The 20,619-nt window shown below is 43.8% G+C and overlaps 1 protein-coding gene across 7 annotated transcripts in view; it reads left to right on the forward strand.

Annotated features, from left to right (window-relative positions):
* The first annotated feature begins 5,803 nt into the window (after positions 1–5,803).
* Positions 5,804–20,619, forward strand: part of LOC117707528 (la-related protein 1B-like) — a 71,561-nt gene continuing 56,745 nt past the window's right edge. For 5 of the 7 annotated variants that reach the window (XM_076932336.1, XM_034500921.2, XM_076932332.1 and 2 more), the window contains exons 1-4: positions 5,804–6,474; positions 15,304–15,362; positions 15,854–15,913; positions 17,646–17,820. In XM_076932336.1, coding sequence (XP_076788451.1) covers positions 5,943–6,474; positions 15,304–15,362; positions 15,854–15,913; positions 17,646–17,820 — 826 coding nt within the window. In that variant the 5' untranslated portion in view covers positions 5,804–5,942. Of the gene's footprint in view, positions 6,475–6,585; positions 6,745–15,303; positions 15,363–15,853; positions 15,914–17,645; positions 17,821–20,619 lie in introns of those variants that run through there. The other 2 variants (XM_076932338.1, XM_076932333.1) reach the window with 2 other exon arrangements.

Below are 20,619 nucleotides of genomic sequence, written 5' to 3' on the forward strand. Positions count from 1 at the left end.
CTTGGCTGGTATGGCCCTGTTGGAGTAGGTGTGTCATTGTGGGTGTGGGAAATAAGACCCTCTTCCTAACTGCCTGGAAGCCAGAACTCTCAGCTCCACCTGCACCATGCCTGCCTGGATGCTGCCATGATCAGGCCTTGATGATAATGGACTGAACCTTTGAACCTGTAAGCCAGCCCCAATTAAATGTTGTCCTTTATAAGACCTGCATTGGTCATAGTGTCTGTTGACAGCAGTAAAACCCTAACTAAGACAGATCTCTTAGGCATAGTAATTAAAACTTACAAGATAACTTTGGCTCAAACAGAACTAGTATGGAAGGTGAAGGAGGGAAAGGAATGGCAACCATGTCTCTTAACTTGTAAGGACTAGAAGGTGGTTGCCATTCACCAAGGTTTTTTTTTTTTTTTTGGTTTTTCGAGACAGGGTTTCTCCGTGTAGCCCTGGCTGTCCTGGAACTCACTCCATAGACCAGGCTGGCCTTGAACTCAGAAATCTGCCTGCCTCTGCCCCCCAAGTGCTGGGATTAAAGGCGTGCGCCACTACCGCCCGGCTTCCACCAAAGGATTTTAACTGAGTGTGGTGACACAGGCCTGTAATTCCAGTACTTGGGAACTACAGGCAAGATGATTAGGAGTTCATAGCTTTCCCCAGGTATTTAAAGAATTCAATGCCGGCCTGGTTTTCCTGAGATTGTCTCAAAGAAGGAGAGCTGTTTGCTAGGAAGCTTCCTCTCACACTCATAGGAGAGCTCATTCCTTCATCCTCTACCCATTTTACTTCATAGTAGAGTTTCGAACCAAATAACTTGTTCCTCTAGGCTGGGACAGATAATCCCTATTCAAAGACAAATTATTCACAGATTGTTGACTAGGGACTCATTTATTCTGAGTAGAAAAATTGGGCACAAATGGCAAAGTGCTTACTTGGCACCCCGGACACAGAGATCTATCTCCCTATTTGTCCATGCTGGTCTCATAATCCTGAGTTTAAGTGATCCTCCCACACCACTGAGTAGCTGAGATTTCAAGTGCCTGACGCCTTGCCTGACTCCTCCATGGTTTTGTACCAGGAAGAATCTGATATAAGCTATATTCCAGCTGTAAAGGAAAAGTCAAGAAACAAAATGGAGGTTAGCAATGGCAAACTGGCTCAGCTAGGATGCTGGTAACAGAAGGAATACTCAAAGTTCATAATTTGAAGTTGTTAAAAGGACCATTTACAGAGACATGGACTATCTTCAGAGAATCGGGGGCTAGCTAGTACAGTACTCTGAAGGTTGCTGGTTATTATCTCTGTGGCTAAAAGGGCAAAGATAAGACATACAGAAGAACAGGTATAGAGAAAAATCTGTTGATAACCTTTGGTAATCTGCCATGGGGAATGAGGACTGTGAACTTCCCTATCTTCAGACCTTTTGAATATGCAGATACTAGAGGGCAAGACTGCACACTGCTACTATCTAGGGAGGTTAGACTTCTCTTGTACAAGGTCAGGAGAAGGAGGACTGCCAAGTTGGGTGGCACATGTTTACAGCTCCAGGAAGAACTTGGGAGGCTAAGTCAGGTAGATTTTAAATTTGAAGTCAGTCTAGGCTACATAGCAAATTCCAGGGCAGATTGGGCTACCTAATGTGACTCCATCACAATAAACAAACCAAACAAAAAATACAAAGCAACTAAATAAAACACAGGACAACTTAGGGAGATATTACTCTACTTAATAAACGTTTTCTTGCTTGCTCGTCAAAAACAAAACATGAAATGAACAGAAAAAGGCTAGAGTGAACAGCAACAAAAAGATTGAGGCTCTTTACAAGAAGGGGTTATAGCCAGGCAGCAGTGGCACAAGCCTCCTAGCAAGAGGCAGGGTATCTCTAACTTCGAAGCTAGTCTTCAGAGTTCCAGAACAGCCAGAGCCTCACAGAGAAACCCTATCTTGAGAAAAAAAAAAAAAAAAAAAAAAAAAAAAAAAAAAAAAAAAAAAAAAAAAAAAAGGAGGATGAGGGGGAAGAGAAGGAGGAGGAGGAAGAGGAGGAGCAGCAGCAACAGCAGGAGGAGGAAGCAGGAGTTCTAAGTACTTTAAAGATAGATAATAGACCTCAACTCCTGCCAAGTAGTAACAAAGCACTACAATAAAGGCTTTAAACCCTGCCACTGTTTTCTGGAGTCCTGAGACCACAGCTGCGCTCAGTTCTCTCCTGGCAAAGCCAATACTATTCCTAGAAACATTGTTTCATCACCCTTCACCTTGACTTAAGGAGTCTGTGTGTCTTTCTCTTTTGGGGGGGAAGAGAGTTGTTCCAGACAGGGTTTCTCTGTATAGTCCCGATTGTCTTAGAACTCACTTTGTAGACAAGGCTGGCCTCAAACACAGACATCTGCCTGCCTCTGCTTCCCAAGTGTTAGGATCAAAGGTGTGTGTGTCACACCCAGCTGAAACTTTTTTTTTTTTTAATTGAGAAGTCTGTGACATTTAAACACAACACAGAACTGAGGTGAGAGCTCAGTCAGTAAAGTACTTGTGAGGATTTGAGTTTGATACCCCCCCCAAAAAAAAAAAGAAAAAGAAAGAGCAAACATGGTCCCACTGGTGGGGTTTAGTCTCACTGGTCAGCTGGCCTAGCCTTGTTGGTGAGTTCCAGCTAGTAAGAGAATTTACATCAAAATAATAAATAGAAATGGGTGAATGCTCCCTGAAGTCTTCCTCTGACCTTCATATACATGTACCCATGTGTACACACACACACACACACACACACACACACACACGGATATAAAAATATCCACAACATCACAAGTAAATGGAATTTTAGAGAGACACTATCATATTTCCTTTTGCTCCAGGCTCACTCTTGTATTTCAATAAGCTAAGGTAAAAAAAAATATATATATACAATGTGTTCAGAATCCCACTAACTGGTATTTGTTGGCACAATTCTATACAAGAATTAAATATTTCCCAACAGGTCTTGGAAAAAAACAAAAACAAAAACTGATTACAAAAACAGCTAGCAGCCAGGCAGTGGTGGTGCGCTCCTTTACTCCCAGCATTCAGGTGGCAGAGGCAGGGGGATCTCCGTCAGTCTGAGGACAGCTTAATCTACAGAGCTAGTTACAGGACAGGGCTACACAAAGAAACGCTGTCTCAAAAACCAAAGTTTTGTTTTGTACAGATGGAAGCGTAGTCCTCATTGACTGGCAGCCAGTTACAGGAGGTTGCTTAGGGTCAGGTAACCTGGAGATTTCTGTGTAGAAAACCAGCAAAGCCTCACTGTTTATAGCCGATATAATGTATACGGTGATGAGTACACTATTTAACATCGCTGGGGATGGCGTGAGGTGGCTGGAGTTGGAGACAACCTTTCCACCGGTAGGAATAGCTCTATGATGACCTTGCAGAATACAACTTCAGTAACCAGAAGCATGTGCGGCCAGTATCACCTCAGATCAAATTTCAATGCTAAAAAGAAAGGCCTTGCTAGGCTTACCAAAATGTATCTGTACTATGTTACTACTCATAACTGGGAAGAAATATTGGGAATCTAGTTAAGCTGTCATTAAGTGCTATTTCCCCAGATTAAGGCCTGGGTAATAAAGTGGGAGTGGTGGCGCACCTCCTTTAAACCCAGCACTTGGGAGGTGGAGTCAAGAGCCACATTAAATCTCAAACCCTGGGGCAAATGGCTGAGGTGCCTATTTAACATATCAAAGGGGACCTGGCAGCTAGGTTCTCCTGTTGGCTTTCAGTCCTAACTAGTTACAGGATCCTCCAGGCTGCCTCAGCCTTCCCCCCCTCCCTATATATGCAGCCATTTTGGTTGCATGTCCCTTTTGTACCTTTGGCCTCCTTGCTGATGAAGTTTGTCCCTTTCTTTCCCCTCTTCCATCCCATCCCCTTCTCTCCACATGCCCCAGCTCAGTCTCAGTCTTGTCATGTCCACTCTGGACTCCTCCACCTAGGAGCAGTCATGTCCTCTCCTCTGTATTTCTTTTTTTCACTCTGTCAATTGTTCAAAGCTAAAGGGCGGAGGAGATGGCTTGAAGATTACAAGCGCTCGCCACTCTGGCTTCCCAATACCAGCCTGTATCTCCAGCTCAAGGAAGATCCAATATCTCTGGTGATCCAGGACACCTGCACACTTGTGCATACAAATGCACACACGTACTTGCATTCCTGTAATTAAAAATAGAATAATCCGTGCTGGGTGAGCCAGTGCACTTCTTTAATCACAGCATTTGGGAGGCAGAGGCAGGCAGATCTAAAAAAAGAAATCTAGACGGAGATTGAATGTACAAAGCTAACTGGGTGTGGTCCTTATGCTTTAATACCAGCCCTAGGGACTCTAGAAGAATCATACAAAAAAAAAAAAAAAAAGGCAAAAAAAAAGGTGCTGTAGTCATCCCAACTTATCCCAACTTTTTTTTTTTTTTTTTTTTTTTTTTTTGGTTTTTCGAGACAGGGTTTCTCTGTGTAGCCCTGGCTGTTCTGGAACTCACTCTGTAGACCAGGCTAGCCTCGAACTCAGAAATCCACCTGCCTCTGCCTCCCAAGTGCTGGGATTAAAGGCGTGCGCCACCACCACCCGGCGTCATCCCAACATTTGAAAGGCTGAGGCAGGCGCATTCCTTTCAGTTCAGAACCAGACTGGTCTAAGTCGATGTTTTCAGGGCAGCCTGGACTAGAGTGGTACGCTGTCTCAAAAGCAAGCAGAAAAGAAAAGCTCACGGCTAGCCTCGAGATCCAACTTGTGCTACAACGACACCTAGTTTGAAAACATCAATACCCAGTGAAAAAGTAAAAAGTGAAAAAGGTGGCGAAATGTTAAGTGTATGTTTTACTCAAGAAGCATTTCGTTGTCTGTGGGGTAGAATCAGGACGGACAAGTGAACTTCTTGTAATGTTGCGGCTGGGTCTTCACCTGAACTTAGCCGGATCAGGAGTGCCTACAGAGCCCACAGCGTTACTGGGGAACTTTTCCCGGGTCCTGAGGACTCGCCCTCGTGAAATGCCTGAAGCGCTTCACCTTAGCGCAATTGGACTTCCTAGTTCCCGAGGAACATCCTCCTTGTGCCTGGGTCACAGATGTCGGGTGCTCCCCAATAGTAGCAGGTTTTTCCTCGCCGGCCGCTAGGGCGTGGCCCTCACCAAACCACGCCCGCCGCACTCCCGAAGACTCCTCAGGCTGCAGTCGCCCGCAGGGTTTAGGGATGCCCGTGAGTGGCCACGTCACTCACCAGGGTGCCCGCCCCCTATCCTGCCTCGCCTCTGCCCGCCCCGCCCCTCACCCTGACTGGCGCTCGCCCTGGTCCTTGGGCACCTGGCCTACCGAACGCTGATCCTCCTGCTGTCTTGCTTTTATCACGCCCCGCCCACTGACCCGCCTTTCCCTTTGCGCGCCCCGCCTTTTAGACGCCTCCGCCTCGGCACGCCCAGCCCATCGGCCCGCCTCAGCCTATAAACGCCCCGCCTATTTGACCACCCCGCCCATTGGCCCTCCTCGCCTTCTGTACGCCCCGCCCAGTAGCCGTCCTCCCCCCCCTGCACGCCCCGCCCCCGGCTGCCTCGCCCTCTGTACGCCCCGCCCTCTGGGGCAGTTACCGGCTCAGGCCGCGCGCGCCTCCGCAGCTCGCCAGAGATCCTTCAGACTGGCTGGAGCGCCGCGTCGTCGCCCGCGCCCGCTGAGGGCTCGCGGCTCGGGCGCGCCCGGCGCGTGTGGCGAGCTCCGGCCGTGCGCTGCGACGAGGCCGGGCGGCGGGCGGTTAGCGCTCCGCTCGGCGGGCGGGGAGGACGGGCACGCCGGGCGCTGCACGCCTCGGCGGGCAGGTTCCGCGTCCCAGGACCGAAGCGGGTCGGTGCCCCGGTGTGGAGAGAGGGGCGGCCGGGCTTCCTGGACCCGGACGGCCCCCGGCTGGGCTGGAGGCTGGGGCCAGGGGCCGGCCATGTCCGCTCGCGCCCCGTTGCCCGCCGCTGCCCCCCGGGAGGACCCGCCCGCCGTGGCCGGAGACCGGGACGCGCTGTTGGCAGCAGCGAGCCGGCGGGCGGAGCAGCCGGCGCCCGGCGAGCGGGAGGGCAAGGAGGCGAGGGAGGAGCGGGCCGCGGCCGCCACCAGCGCGGGGGCGCGGGGAGAGCCGTCGCCGGCGCTCGTGCTGGGACACAGCGTGCCGCAAGCGGCCGTGCCCGTGAGGCCGCTGGCGCTGCACCTGGCGCACAAGGCGCGTGCGCCCGGGGGTCCCTTCGGCGGGGAGGCCCCGCCGCTGCCTCCGCCGCCGCCGCCGCCACCACCGCCGCCGCCGCCGCCGGTACCGCGGAACCCACCGGAGGACGCCCGCGAGGACCCAGCGGCAGCCGGCCCCGAGGACAAGCCGCCGCCGCCGCCGCCAAAGGGGAACCCGTGGACCAAGAAGCTGCCGCAGCACCTGTCCCCCGTGGGCACCGGGGTGCCGCCGCCCGCTCAGGACTCCCCGGAGGCCGGTGAGTGCGGTCCGCGGGAGGTGTTTGGCTCCTAGGTGTCATTCAGTGTGCCGATTTACATAAATGGACATCTGAGAGAGGGAGCGACAGGAAGAGGTGGGACCTCAGGTTCTCCTTGACGGGTAGGGGCACGACGTGGGTGACTGGGCAGCGTGGCTGTGCTGGGCTCGTGGCTTCACGTGTCGGCGTCCCGGCCTCGGTGAATCCTGTGGAAAAGTTTCCGCGAACTTGCCACAGAGTGGAAGCGGGGCGGGACGAGCGGATTTGTGAGTAAGTGGAAGCGCGAGTGGGGCTCGCTCCTTGAAGTCAAGTGGTGAACCGAAAGTCCCCCAAAGCTGCTAGGTCGCTGTGGCTCCGGACGCAGCCGGTGTTAGGGGGTTTTCGGCTGTGTGGCTGTGTTTCAGAACGCCTGAGACAGGACAGTTGGTTCAGAGTCGGGTCGCACAGCTGGCCCCACGGTAGCCTGCCTGCGCGTTAGAAATTGGGTTGTGCCATTGCGTTCGAATGCTGACCAATGCAATATGGCCCTTGGGGCTTTATTTGGGTTGCAGCAACTGCAGTTTAGAAAATAAAATTAAGACTGGCTTGTATTTGGTGGTGCATGCCTATTGATTTAGAGGATTAGGCGTTCGAAGCCAGAGTGGGCTATTTCTTTATTAAAGTCTTTCAAAAAGAAAAAAAGTTAGAATGGAAACGCTGAGTAAAACTCGCCATTTGTTTTTAAAATTAAACTGCACTAAAATAACTGGGCTTTTTCTGTGGAAATTGCGGCTGTTTTGTTGGCAAGTTTTCGCTGGTCTGGGGAGAGTCGGTGGAACAGCCGAAGTTTGAGCATGTTTATGGGGTTGTGAGGGTCAGACACGGTGAAGGAATCGTGTACAAATGTGATTGTTGTATCTCTCCTGTAGGGGGAGATAAATGTTGAACCAATTTAGTTTTTTAGCTTTTGCAAGCAGAAATGCTCATTAACTTATTTGTTTTTGTTATTTTGTTTGCTTTTGAAACTCTCCTTGTGTTGCCCAGGCAGGTTTGGAATTGTTGATCCTCCTGTCACTGCCTCCTTCCAGTTGCTGGGATTACAGGGATTCTGCTGTCTTCATTAATTCTTACTCCAAATTTTGGCACTCTCAGGAGAAAAAACAAAAACACTGAATTTTGCTCTCCCGACTTATAATAGCATAATTCTGGTCTGCTGAAAAGACCTGTTTACTACCATTGCTAAATAAGTGAAGAGAACATGGCATACCAAGTCTGACTAAAATTTCATAGAAAACTTTGTTGATCACTATTTACACTTAGTATTAGGCATTATAGTATTTATCGAGCTACCAAATATTAACCCAGTTTTTATAAACCCAGTTTTCTAGACTTTAAAACTTTTCAAAGTAAACTGGAGATTCTTCCCCTTCCTCCCCCCAACATGGGGGATGAACCTAGGGCTTTGTGCTTGCTGGGCAAGTGCTTTATCATCGAGCTGTATGTGCTCGATTTTCTACCCCCCTCAAGAATTTTATTGCAGATTACTTGGAAAAATATTTAACAGTTTAACCTACTTGTGCCTTGGCTCTCCAGTCTTCCTTAGATTAAGGATACAGTGACTTATTGGGAGCGTGGGCCATACCTGTAATTCCTGCAGGAGGATTATGAGCTTGAGGCCAGCCTGGATTACACTCAAGACCAGGGTCTCAGAAAATCAGAAGCCAGGCCTTTAATCCCAGCACTTTTGAGGGAGTGGCAGTGGATCTCTGTGAATTCAAGATCGGCCTGATCTTCTTAGTGAGTTTCAGGACAGCCAGGGCTATGTAGACAGACCTTTCTCAAAATCAAAAGGAGCTCCAGTTGTACCAATGTTTTTGTATTAAAAACTCTTACATCCTGGAGTCACTGCACTATTAGGAATGCTTTTCTTTTTTTTTTTTTCAGATCTGTGGCAGGGTGGCAATGCTGACTCTAAGCTGTTAGTCTACTGTGTCTAATGGGTAACTTAGTGTGGTGTAGGAATGCATTGCTGAAAGAAACAGGTGATAGTGTAGTTATTACTAACTAGGTAGTCGATTTTTGGCAAGATTATTGGTGTTGTAAATAAATGACATGGATGGGTTTATGTCTTCTATTTGTTTTTTTTTTGTTTTGAAAAGGCATTTTTTTGAATTATAGAGGCTAACAAACCCAGACCTCCCTCTTGGCCTTCCCAATAGCTGAGGTAATGGACATGAAGGAGCCACTGTTCCCAAATCTTACATTACTTAAAACAAGAGTGCTTTCTGCATGCAAGCTACATGCCATGGCCTCCTTCTTGTTCTCCTAAGAAAAATGAATAGGGTGAGCTAGAGCTTGCACAGATAGCTCAGTAGTTAAAGTGCTTATTGCTTCTGACAGAACATCCACAGCTGGCTCACCCAGTTCTAGAGGATCTATTGCCCTTTGGCCCCTGAGGGTGTCTGCACATGGGTGCACATACACAAAAAATAAAAATAAAGAGTCTTCTCAAAGACGAAATTTTAAAGAGAGGGTTAGGGGCATAATAAGCTGTGCAGTGGAATATGCCTACAGTCCCAGCTACTCAGAAGTTGAGACTGGAGGATCAACTACACCTAGTAGTTTGAGACCAGCCAAAGCAATATAGTGAGACAGGGCTCCTGAGGTGGCTCAGAGCTTAAGAGTACATAGTGCTTTTTGAGAGGATATGTGTAATTGCAGCTCCAGAGAAGCTCAGCACTCTCTTCTCACCTACCTCCTTTGGCACCTGTACTCACCTGCATGTACACACAGATAAACACATAAAGTGAAATAAATATTTGAAAAATATGAGTCCCTATATCAAAAAGCGAATAATAGTAATAAAAAGCAACCTAACATGTCCAGAGGTCATTTAGGATTCAACGAATGCAGATTGAACTATATTAAATTATCAGTCAATTGATAAAATGCTTCTAGAATTTATTTTACAAAATAGGATACTCTTGAGAGAAAGAGGATTTTACTCCTAGCCAAACTTATTAATGAAGTGAAGGAATTACAGCCACAACTTTTGCCATAAACGTTATTAGAGGTAGATGCATTATAGGAAGCACGAGGAGTCATTTTTTTAGGTTCTGATCATGAGCTTTACTCATTACAGTTTTTTGTTTAGTGTTTGTGGTTTATGTGAAGATCAGAGAACAGCTTTGGGGAAGTTGTTCCTTCTCTTAAATCATGTGTGTTCTGGAGATCAAACTCAGGTCAGGCTTGGTAGTAAGCTCCTTGACCTTCTTAGCCATTTCAGCAGCCTAGCTTTCTCTAGACAGATTCTTGATGGCTCCCATGTTTTAGACACTCTCCTCCATGTTTAGGATGACTCTGGTGGTATATTGCTGTTTTGGGGAAACCAGATAAAACAGTTCAAAGTCAGGCCTACTTAGGAATATCTTAGGATCAGTATTAAGACTTCTGACCTGAGATCTTCCCAAACCATCCTAAGCTTGTGTTAAGTAGTTGTAATTATTTAATAAGCCCTCATTAAATAACAGCCTAAGACTTGTTAATTACTTGCTTATAGCTGTGATTGTACAGTAAAAATCAGTCTTGCAGGAGTTACAGTTGGTGAGTGAGCTACCATGTGGGTGCTGGGAATTGAACCTGGGTCTTTGCAAGAGTAATCAGTGTTTTTAATTTAACCACTGAAACATCTCTCCAGACCCCAAGTAATATTTTTATTGGAGATTTTGGTTTCTTTTCCCATGGCTTTTCCTCCCCCCTTTGTCCTATACTCTCATTTTTATTTATTATTTTCTTTATTTTTTGAAATTATACTGTAATTTATTTCATCCTTTTCTTCCTCCCAAACCCTCCTATATACCTCTCAATGTTCTTTCAACTTTATGGCCTCTTTTTTCATTGTTATTCTTATGTATTTATTCATATTCCTATACACAGTACGACTTGCTCTGTATAATGTTACTTGTATGTATGTTTGCGGGGTTGACCATTTGTTATTGGATAACCAATTGTTCTTCCCTGGGAAAGACTTATTTCTTCCTCTTTCAGTATAGCATGCCTTTGTAGTTTGTAATTCTTTGTGTAGTGAGGCTTAGTGTTTATTCCCCTGTCTACTTTGGAATGTCTATTATAGGAATTGTCCTTGTTTAGGAGGTCATATTGGTAAGACTTTATGGCTGTAGTTTCTGACATTCCCATGAGACCAGATCTTACAGCAAACTTTGTGATCCTCTTACTGTCTTCCGCCCCCTCTTTTGCAATGTTCTCTGAACTATAGGTGGGTGAGTTGTATTGTAGTTGTATCCAATAGGACTGGGCTCCCTAACTTTTCATTTTGGTTGATTGTGGTCTTCTTAAAGAGAAGTTTCAGTTTTCCTAGATGCGCAGGGAAAACTACACTTGTGCAAAGGACAATATTTAGAATGTAGTTAGAGATTATGCTGACTTAGTAAAATGCTGGTTGTAGGTACTCCTGAGAGCTGTGATCTCACTAAACCAGGATAGTGACTAAGTTTCCTGTACCAGGCATGGTTCCCTATTTGTTGTTGAATGGGTCTTAAGTCCAGTTAAATGTTGATTACTGCAGAGGTATATGTTTTATGGCATGATATTTTTTAGTCATACATACATGTATGTATGCACATATACATGCTATCTATTCCTTGTATTTGTAGATTATTACAGGCACATCCCACTATGCTGTGTTACCATCTTTCTTTGATAAATCTTTTTTTTTTTTTTTTTAAGTTATAGTTAGCTGGCCAGTGGTGCAGCTTGCCTTTAACCCCAGCACTCAGGAAGCAGAGGCAGAGAGGCAGAGGCAGGCAGATCTGAGAGAGGAGAGGAGAGGAGAGGAGAGGAGAGGAGAGGAGAGGAGAGGAGAGGAGAGGGAGGGAGAGCTCATGCTCCAAGACAGCCAGGGCAGAAACCCTATCTCCAAAAAATAAATAAATACATAAATAAATAAAATAAAGGTAATTTATTTGAGCCTCCCTATTGTCTTGTTGATAAGTGTTTTAGATCCTTTGTAAATCAGTCTCTAGTTTTATGATGTGTGTGTATGGGTGCCAGGGGGGGGGGGAGAGAGGAGGGAAGGGGGAGGAGAGAGAGAGAGAGAGAGACAGACAGACAGACAGACAGACAGACAGACAGACAGAAACTGGCTGACTTATTATATAGCACATGCTGATGGTAGGCTCTCTCAGTCTCAGTCCCAGGCTGGTATGGCTAGTTGTGGTGGTTTACCCTGTAATCCCAAGATTAGGTAGGAAAGCAAAGAGAGGAGGATCACACTGAAAGTTTTAAGACTAGCTGGTCTGTATAACCAGTTCAAGTCAGCTGGGACTACACATCCAGGCCCTGCCTCAAAATGTGAATGAATGAGGGAGGGAGGGAGTGGATAAATATAAAAAACAACTATAGCTAAAAGCCTTGCTTAAAGACAGTTTTCTTTTTTCTTTTGCTTTTAATTTTTTTATTGATTCTTTGTAAATTTCACATCATGAACTACAATTCCCATCCCTTTACAAAGATTTACAAAGGATCTAGAACATCTCTCCCCTTGTCCACCCTTGCAACCTTCCCCCCAAAATAAAATTTTAAAAAGACTCCTCCAAAAACCAACAAAGAACAAGTCTCTTTGTGGAAGCTATAGTATGTCACATTGTGTCACACAGCATAACCCTTTGTCTACACACTTGCACATGTTCACTGTAGTGGGTCATTAATCAAGTTCAAGGCCCCAAGATTCTGCTGTACTATCAGCACTGGATCTTCAACAGCTGTCCTGTTGTTGCCCTGTGTTATGGAGATCCTGCAGCTTTGGATCTGTAAGACTGGTCCCTTTATCTGCTCCAGCAGTTCATAGATGGGGTAGATGTTGGGTTGGGCCAGTTCAAAGCCCTGGATCTGGGCCCGGGTGGTAGTTGAATTGGTCAGGTAGCCAGCTCTCTCACACCCACACCACCAGGGCCAGCTCTCCAGCATTGCCTTGGTTAGCTCACTCAAGATCACAACAGGTAAGGGGCAGGACCAGCTACCCTCCTACCCCCCACTTTCACACCCTCAGGGCTAGCTCATCCTCTTTCCCCTAGCACCAGGATCAACTCTGCTGTGCTACCCATGTGAGGTAGTAGGGCCTGCTCTCCCATTCTTATGACCTGGGGGCCAGTTTTCTCATCTGCCCCAGGTGGCAAGGGGTGGGAGGAGAGAGGGCAGCTCTCTCTGACTCACCCATGCCCCCACCAACAGGGCCAGCTCTATTGTGGTACCCAGGGGAGGTGCAGCACCCTCTCTTCCAAGTGCTGCAGCTAGTAAGGAATGGGGCCAGCTCTGCATAGCTTTTAGACATCAACATGGTCCCAGGAGGCAGCCCAAACTAGGGAATTCATGTGGACTTTGGTGGTAATATGACCCATGTACATGACAGAGCTCCCTGCTGCTACGTGGCCATGGCCATGCTACATGTAGGCCCTCAGCACAGGCCTTAACTTCATTATGGCCTCAGGTGGCAGGACCAGCTATTCACATCAGACTCTGCCTCACCACCCTGAGTCTCCAGTTCTACCTCTCTTCCTAGTGCTCAAACTATTCCACTTCTCTTTCTTTCCTGTTCTCCACCACATACATTGTAGTAGCTCCCACTGCAGGTTGGCCCTGTGGCTGGGTTATCTTCTGGTTTTTCCTTTTTTTAAAAAATTTATTTATTTTTTATTTTTTTCAAGTCAGGGTTTCTTTATGTAGCCTTGGCTATTCTACAACTAGCTCTGTAGACTAGGTTGGCAGAGATGCATCTGCCTCTGAGCTACCACCTGGCTTAAAGACAGTTAGGGTTTTGTTTGTTGGTTTGTTTTTTGGTGTGTGTGTGTGTGTGTGTGTGTGTGTGTGTGTGTGTGTGTTTTTTGATTTGGTTTGGTTTGGTTTGGTTTGGTTCATTTATTTTTTGAGACAGGGTCTTTCTCTGTAAAGCCCTGGATGTCCTGGAATTTGCTGTCTAGACGGTTGGCCTCCAACTTGGATAATCTGCCTGTCTCTGCCTCTCAACTGCTGGAGTTAAAGCATTATGATCTGCCACATGCGTTCTTTAAAAGAGAATGACAGGTGTATCAATGGTTTTCTGTGTTGCTTGTTTGGGGCACTGACCTTGTGTATGTTTGATAAGCTGTCTTTCTTCTACTGAGCTACAGCACCAGACCACAAATTTCTACAGAGACCAGTCACTTTCTTTTTTTGTGTGGCTGTGTTCTGGGTATCCTGGTTAGTTTGTTGTTGTTTTATTTTTTATTATTTAAATTTATTTGCTCATTTAGTCAACTTGACTCGAACTAACATTTTACGAGAAGATAATTTTCTAATTATCTTAGAAACAACCCAGTAAGCAGCAGCCCTTCCATTCATTGCCTCTGAATCAGCTCTGGCCTCCAGGTTTCTGCCCTGGCTTTCTTTCCTCTTTGATGGACTCTTAACCTGGAAGTATAAGATTAAACAAGTGCTTTCCTGTCCAAGTCTCTTTTGGTGATGGTAGTTTTGTTGTTTATTTTAAAAGATTTATTTAGTGATCATGGGGTTCCCAATGGAAGTTAGAAGACTGAAGGAGCTGAAAGGGTTTGTGTCCCCATGGGGAGAGCAACAATACCAACCAACCAGAGCTCCTAGGGTCTAAACCACCAGCCTGGGAGCATATAGGGAGGGACCTATGGCTCCAGCTGTATATGTAGGGAAGGATGGCCCTGTGGGCATAGGTGGGAGAGGAGGTCCTTGGTCCCATGAAGGCTGGATGCCCCAGTGTGGGGGAATTCAAGGGCAGGGAGTTGGGTGGGGGTACACCCTCATAGAAGCAGGAGGAGGGGAGATGGAATAGGGGGCTCCTGGGTAGGGGGGGAAGTGGGGAAAAGGGATAACATCTGAAATGTAAATAGAATATCCAATAAAAATATAAAAAAGATGAGTTTATGTGTATGAGTGTTTTGCCTACATTTATGTATTTGTATCGTGTATGTCTAGCAGCCACAGAGGTCAGAAGAGGGTGCTGAGTTTCTTGGAATTTTATTTATAGATTGTTGAGAGCTATAGGAACTGAATCTGGGTCCTCTGCAAGAGTAAAAATGCTCTTAACCCCTGAGCTATTTTTCTAGCCCCTAATGCTGTAATGGTGTTTTACAGCAACAGAAACCCTAACAGAGACACTGAGTATAATCTATTAAGGTCACCAAATCTGTTTGTTTCCTAGACATAGTTTGAAGTCTTAATAACAAACACTTTTTCTAAATGTTTCTTGGTGAATGTATTATGTAGAATAATTTATTCTATTACAAAGTGATTGAGGGCTGAGCTGTAGAATGTGCCTTCCCATTCATGTCATGTCAAAATAAAAATGAGAGAACAAGAAAATGGGTAGAGTAGAATTTTACTTAAATAAGTTATAATTTTAGCTTTATTATGTTGTAATTTATTAATAAAAGGACTGGTTTGTCAGTTTAGTGTAAATTAGTATTTTCCAACTTTTTTTTTTTTTTTGAGACAAAGTTCTTCTGTGTAGCCCTGGCTGTCCTGGAACTCGTTCTGTAGTCCAAGCTGGCCTTGAATTCAGAGATCCACTTGCCTTTATTTTCCAAGTGCTGGGAGTAAAGGTGTGTGTCACCTCTGCCCAGCTAGTATTTTCCACTTTTAAAATGTGGGTAACATTTAAATTTGCCTATTACAGTTGATATCTTTCTAGGAATTTGAGTACCAGAAACTTGGATTTTGTTGGGAGTGGTAACTATGCTAACTTGCTAAAATTGAAATAATATTCATTTACTAAGTTTATTAAATGAAATGGTTGTAAAATTCAATTTTGTATATTTTTTTTAGAGCTCAGTTCCCTCAAAATTATAAAAGCGGGAAAACTCAAGACAAAGAAATCCAACAAGGTATGCTTTTACAGGAATGGTTTTAAATGGTTTTGAAACAGTTCTGCTTAAAGTCTGATCTTAAGACCACTGAATTTTTACTTCAAAGTGATTGAAAGTCTACATATAAATAGATATAGGTAATTTTAAAAATTACTATTGCTTTATTTGATTTTATTTCTTTTTCCCCTGTGGTTGAGATAGGGTCTCACTACATAGCCTTGGCTGGCCTGGAACTCGGAGATCATCTGCCTCTGCCTCCTTGCTGGGATCAAAGGCGTGTGCCCCCTATATCTAGCTTGTTGCTTTTGCTGAGACAGGATCTCATTGTAGCCTGGGTTAGCTTTTTTCCTCCATGGTTGATACTGAATTCCTGTTTGTCTTATTTCTAAATGCTAAGAATGCTGGCATGTACCACCATGCTTGGCTATAAAAATTACTTTTAGCAATTCTTTTTTTTTGTTTAAAAATTCTAAAAATCATTTTCAGTTGTAACACTTATTACTTTTTAGGCTAGTGACTTCAGTGATATGGCAAACTGGCCAACACCAGGTGAATTGGTTAACACTGGGGTAAGTGTTTTTTTTTAATTCTGTTTTAAAGAGAAAATTTTTATTTCAGCATTATTGTGATGGATGGATGTAAAGATGTGGCTCGTCAGTAGGATTATTTTGACTTGCAGCATCCTTTCCTACAAAGTAATGTTAGTAATGAATTTGGTGGCTTACCATTTATCCCAGAGCATTTTTGTAATAATGACCACATAAGTTACAATAAATAATTTTACATTTTATGACTATATCTCTTGATAAGAAGATGGAACAAACTTGACAGCTATCCTTTTATAGTTTTACCCAATTATAAGATAATACTTTCATTTACATCTTCATATCTAGCTGTATCCTCAGGAGTGGGGGGTGAGGTGTTTACATTTTGTCCTATGATTTCTTTTTTTCAAAAAGGATTAAGTTTTATTTTTTTTAACTAAAGAACCTAAATTTTCTTAATGTGTTTAATTATTTTGCCTGTAGAGGTACCATGTGCATAATTGGTGCCTGTGGAGGTCAGAAGGACTGCCTGGAACTGCAATTAAAGATGGTTGTGAGAAACTGAGTGCTGGGAATGAACTCAGGTCCTTTGTAAGAGCAACACATGCTCTTAACTACTGATCCATCTCTTCAGCCCCTAATCATTTTTTTTTTTTTTTTTGTGGGGGAGTTTGTTTTTTATTTTCGAGACAGGGTCTCTATATAGCTCTGGCTGTCCTGGAACTCACTCTGTATGTAGACTAGGCTACCTTCAAAAGCATTGTGATCTCCCTGCCTCTGCCAATAAAATGCTGGAATTAAAGGAGTATATCACCATACCCAATCTTAATGTGATATAGGTTGTTATCAGACTGCATGTAAACCCATTACCACAACCAGAAAATGAGCTTGGCTCCTGCTTTCAAGTGTTGCAGCCATCCCCGCCATCTAGCAAGTCCTGATAAGCCTTCTGCTACTATATATTTTCTGTGTATGTGGAATAGTGTAGGAAGCACTGTTTCTGGCTTACTCAAGTACTGTTATCTTAAGATTATGCTTTGTGTGTCAGTAATACATTTCAAGTCACAGTTGTAACACTGTCCATTCACTTATTTCTGTGGACATTTGAGTTATTTTAAATGAAACTCTATGTAAAATTTTTCACAGAAATTTCCTTTTTTCCCCCATAGTAGATAAGTAGGGAAACGAGTGGCAAGATCATATACTAGCTATTAATTAGTTTTTTAAGAAACTGCCAAGCTTGCCCCCACGGGTAGTGTCTTAGAATTTCAGTTATTTCACAGTCTCAGTACTCTTAATTTGGTCAGTTTTTAATGTCCATTGGTGTTCTTCCTGCTTGTATGTGTGTGAAGGTTTCAGATCTCTTGGAACTGGAGTTATATAAACAGTTGTGAGCTGCCATGTGGATACTGGGAATTGATCTCCTTCCTTTGGAAGAGCATCTGGTGCTCTTAACCATTGAGCCATCTCTCCAGCCCAAGTTGGTCAATTAAAACTATATCCATTGTGGTAAATAAATATGCGGTTAATTTGCACTTTTTTGACGAATGATAGCATATTCATGTTTCCGGGAAATTGGGGATCTAACCCCTTATGCATTCTACTAGACAAGTGCCCTATTCCCCAGGTTTTTACTTTTGCTAAGTTATTTGCTTTTGGATTTTAAAGCAATATTTAGAATAGGTATATTGACTTGTTTAGTGAAATGCTAATAGAAATGATTCTATTCAGAATACTTTTTTTTTTTTTTTGGCAGTCTCAGAGTGTTATCAGCCAAGGAAATAAAAAGCCACAAATTAGAAAAGAAAAAGAAGAGAAGATTGAAAAAAGAAGCAACAGTGAGAGCAAAGAGAACCGGGAAGCAAAACTAGATGTTCCTATAGAGAACGTCAGTGAGGATGAGGCTCAATCAAGCAGCCAGCGGAAGAGAGGTGAGCTGGCCTGAGTCTTCATTTTAACTTGAAGTTTTGAAGAATGCATAGTGATGAATTGTATTAGTTATCTGTCATCACATGTTCAACCTACTGCAGTAGTAACTGATTTGGCCTGTTGGTGGTCTTCTGGCTTGCCTCAGTCCCTTATTTATTTTTGCATTTAAACTCTATTCTATATTAAAAAAAAAGAAATAAAATTCTTCATAGATTTTCTTGTAGATATATTCTTGGATTATAGTCTTCTTTTAAATTTACATTGAAATTACTTACTGCATTTCTGAGAAAATGAAAAAATTTGTTTTCTAAGAGAAAAAGTGAAAAAAAATTTTAGTCAGTGTCTTGAGGATTCTTTGGTTTTATTTTTGTTGTAGCATAGAGTGGCCTGGAACTTACCTTTCTTGTCTCCTTAGTGCACATCTGACAATTTTTTTCAAGATTTTATTTTTAATTATGTGTGTGCATGTGTGTGTCAGTGTATAGGTATATGCATGTGGGCACAGATACCCATGGAATTTAGAAGAGGGAGTTTAATCCCTGGAGTTGTAGGTAGTTTTGAGCTCCCCAACATGAGTTCTAGGAATGGACTAGGTCTTTTAGAATAGCACTTCATGTTCTTAGTCTCCAGCCCCAGTTTTAGTCAAGTTTTCCCTGAGAAGATTGTTATGAAGGAAAAATTTACTGCCCTATTTGTTTTCTACTTTTTTTTTCTGGACTCTTCTTGTCTTTATGTGTTTAGGGGCAAGCTTGGTGAAAGCCTATACTCATTCAGGGTTCTGAGTCTAGGAGGAGCAGCAAGAGATAGGCAATGTTCAAGTAACTTAAAATGAAGAGTTTGATCTCCTTAGGAAGGCATTTACTCTGCAGAGGTGGAATGACACACCAAGATGTCTTTGGTGTAGCCCATGGCACTTAACTTTGAGGCTCTCAGACCAGTTTACCATATCCCAAGCACATACAGCACTTACTTGAATCATTCATTGTCTTTTAAAAACTTGTTTATTTGAAACATGATGTTTCTATGCAGTCCTGGCTGTGTTGGAGCTCACTATGTAGACCAGGCTGGCCTCTCATAAAGATTGTCCTGCCTCTGCCTCCTGAATGCTGGGATTAAAGGAATAAAAGTTTACATAGCCATGACTAACTGAGTCTTTTATTAAATTTTATTATTTTATAATAACCTTTTATTAATTGTAGCTACAAGAGGACTAGGTTCCTTTGATCTACTAAGCAAAGTTTGTCTTAGAACAGAATAAGCAACTGTTAAACATTTCACCCTGTTCATTAACTTCTTTGTCACTTCATATTTTTCCTGCTTTTTCTGTAATCGTGCTCATGGCTGTCTAGAATTCATACATATGGAAGTCGTGTCATTTTGCTTTAAAATTTGCCTTTGTGTTGTTTTAGTTGAAGTTGATTGGTCAGTACTAAGTTCTGTGTTTTATATATAGCCAGATAAACTTAAGCCATGAATTGTGTACCTACTGCATGTGTTTTCTTTTTTTTAAATCAATAAAGATGATAATGTTCACTTACATTCTTTTTTTCCCTTTGGTTTCTCAAGACAGGGTTTTTCTGTGTAGTCCTGACTGTCCTGGAACTCACTTTTTAGACCAGGCTAGCCACAAATTCAGAGATCCATCTGCTTTTGCTTCCCAAGTACTGGGATTAAAGGCTTGTACCAAGTGACAAATGTATATTCTTATATTTTATTGATGGGGCTGTGGCATGCACATGCTACAGCATCCATATGGAGGCCATAATACAACTTGCAGGAGTTGTTTCTGTCTTCTACCATGTGATTTCAAGGATCCAACTTTGATCCCGAAGCATAGAAGCACTTTTGTGTGTGTGCAGAGCCAGCACATGAACCCAGCATGTATTTTTTCTTTATTCATTTATTTATTTAATTTGTTTGAGACAGGGTTTCTCTACATAGTCCAGACTGGCCTGGAATTTAACTATGCAGACCAGGCTGGCCTCAAAACTCACAGATATGCCCTTGCCCCTGCTTCTGTAGTCTGGGATTTCAGGTTTGCACCACTACGCCTGTTTGCTTGTTTGTTTGTTCACTTTAAGGGCTTGAGGGGCTAGGAAGTTAGCTCAAGTCAAAAAGTATTTGGCATCCACACACGAGGACTCAAATTTAATCCCCAGAACCCATGTGAAAAGTGAGGCATGAGGGCAGAACTTGTGAGTTGGAGATAGGTTCAGTAGGGCTCACTGGCCATCCAGTCTAGCAGAATTGGTGAGCCAAAGGTCAGTGAGAAACTAATCTTAAAAGAGATGGACGGTTTTTCTCTGAGGACAACCCCAAAGGTTGTCCTCTGATCTCCATCTACAGCATGAATGTATGACAAATAGCTTGGGCTACCATTCACTTGAGAAGCTGAGGCAAGACGGAGTGCAGCTTTGAGGCCAACTTGTATTATTTAGTGAGTATAGAGCCTGCTAAGACTATATGTCAAGTCCCTGTCTTGAGAAACTAAAAAGATAAAGTAGTCAACAGTGGGATTGGATTCAATTGGGAGGGTGGGCAGCATCGTGCAGACTTTCTAAACCAAAACCTTTTTATGGTTTTGTTCGGTTGGTTATTTGGTTGTTTGGTTGAATTTTCAAGACAGGATTTTTCTGTGTAGCCTTGGCTATCCTAGAATTCCATAGAGTAAGCTGGCCTCTAACTTAGCCTTTGCCTCCTGAGTGCCCAGATTAAAAGCATGCACCACCACTGCGTATATGAGTGTGTGTATCCACAGTGTGTATGTGGAGGTAGGTGGAAAGCAACTTGTAGGAGTCAGT

This window comes from Arvicanthis niloticus, chromosome 4, assembly GCF_011762505.2.
Source record: "Arvicanthis niloticus isolate mArvNil1 chromosome 4, mArvNil1.pat.X, whole genome shotgun sequence".
Lineage (NCBI taxonomy): Eukaryota > Metazoa > Chordata > Mammalia > Rodentia > Muridae > Arvicanthis > Arvicanthis niloticus.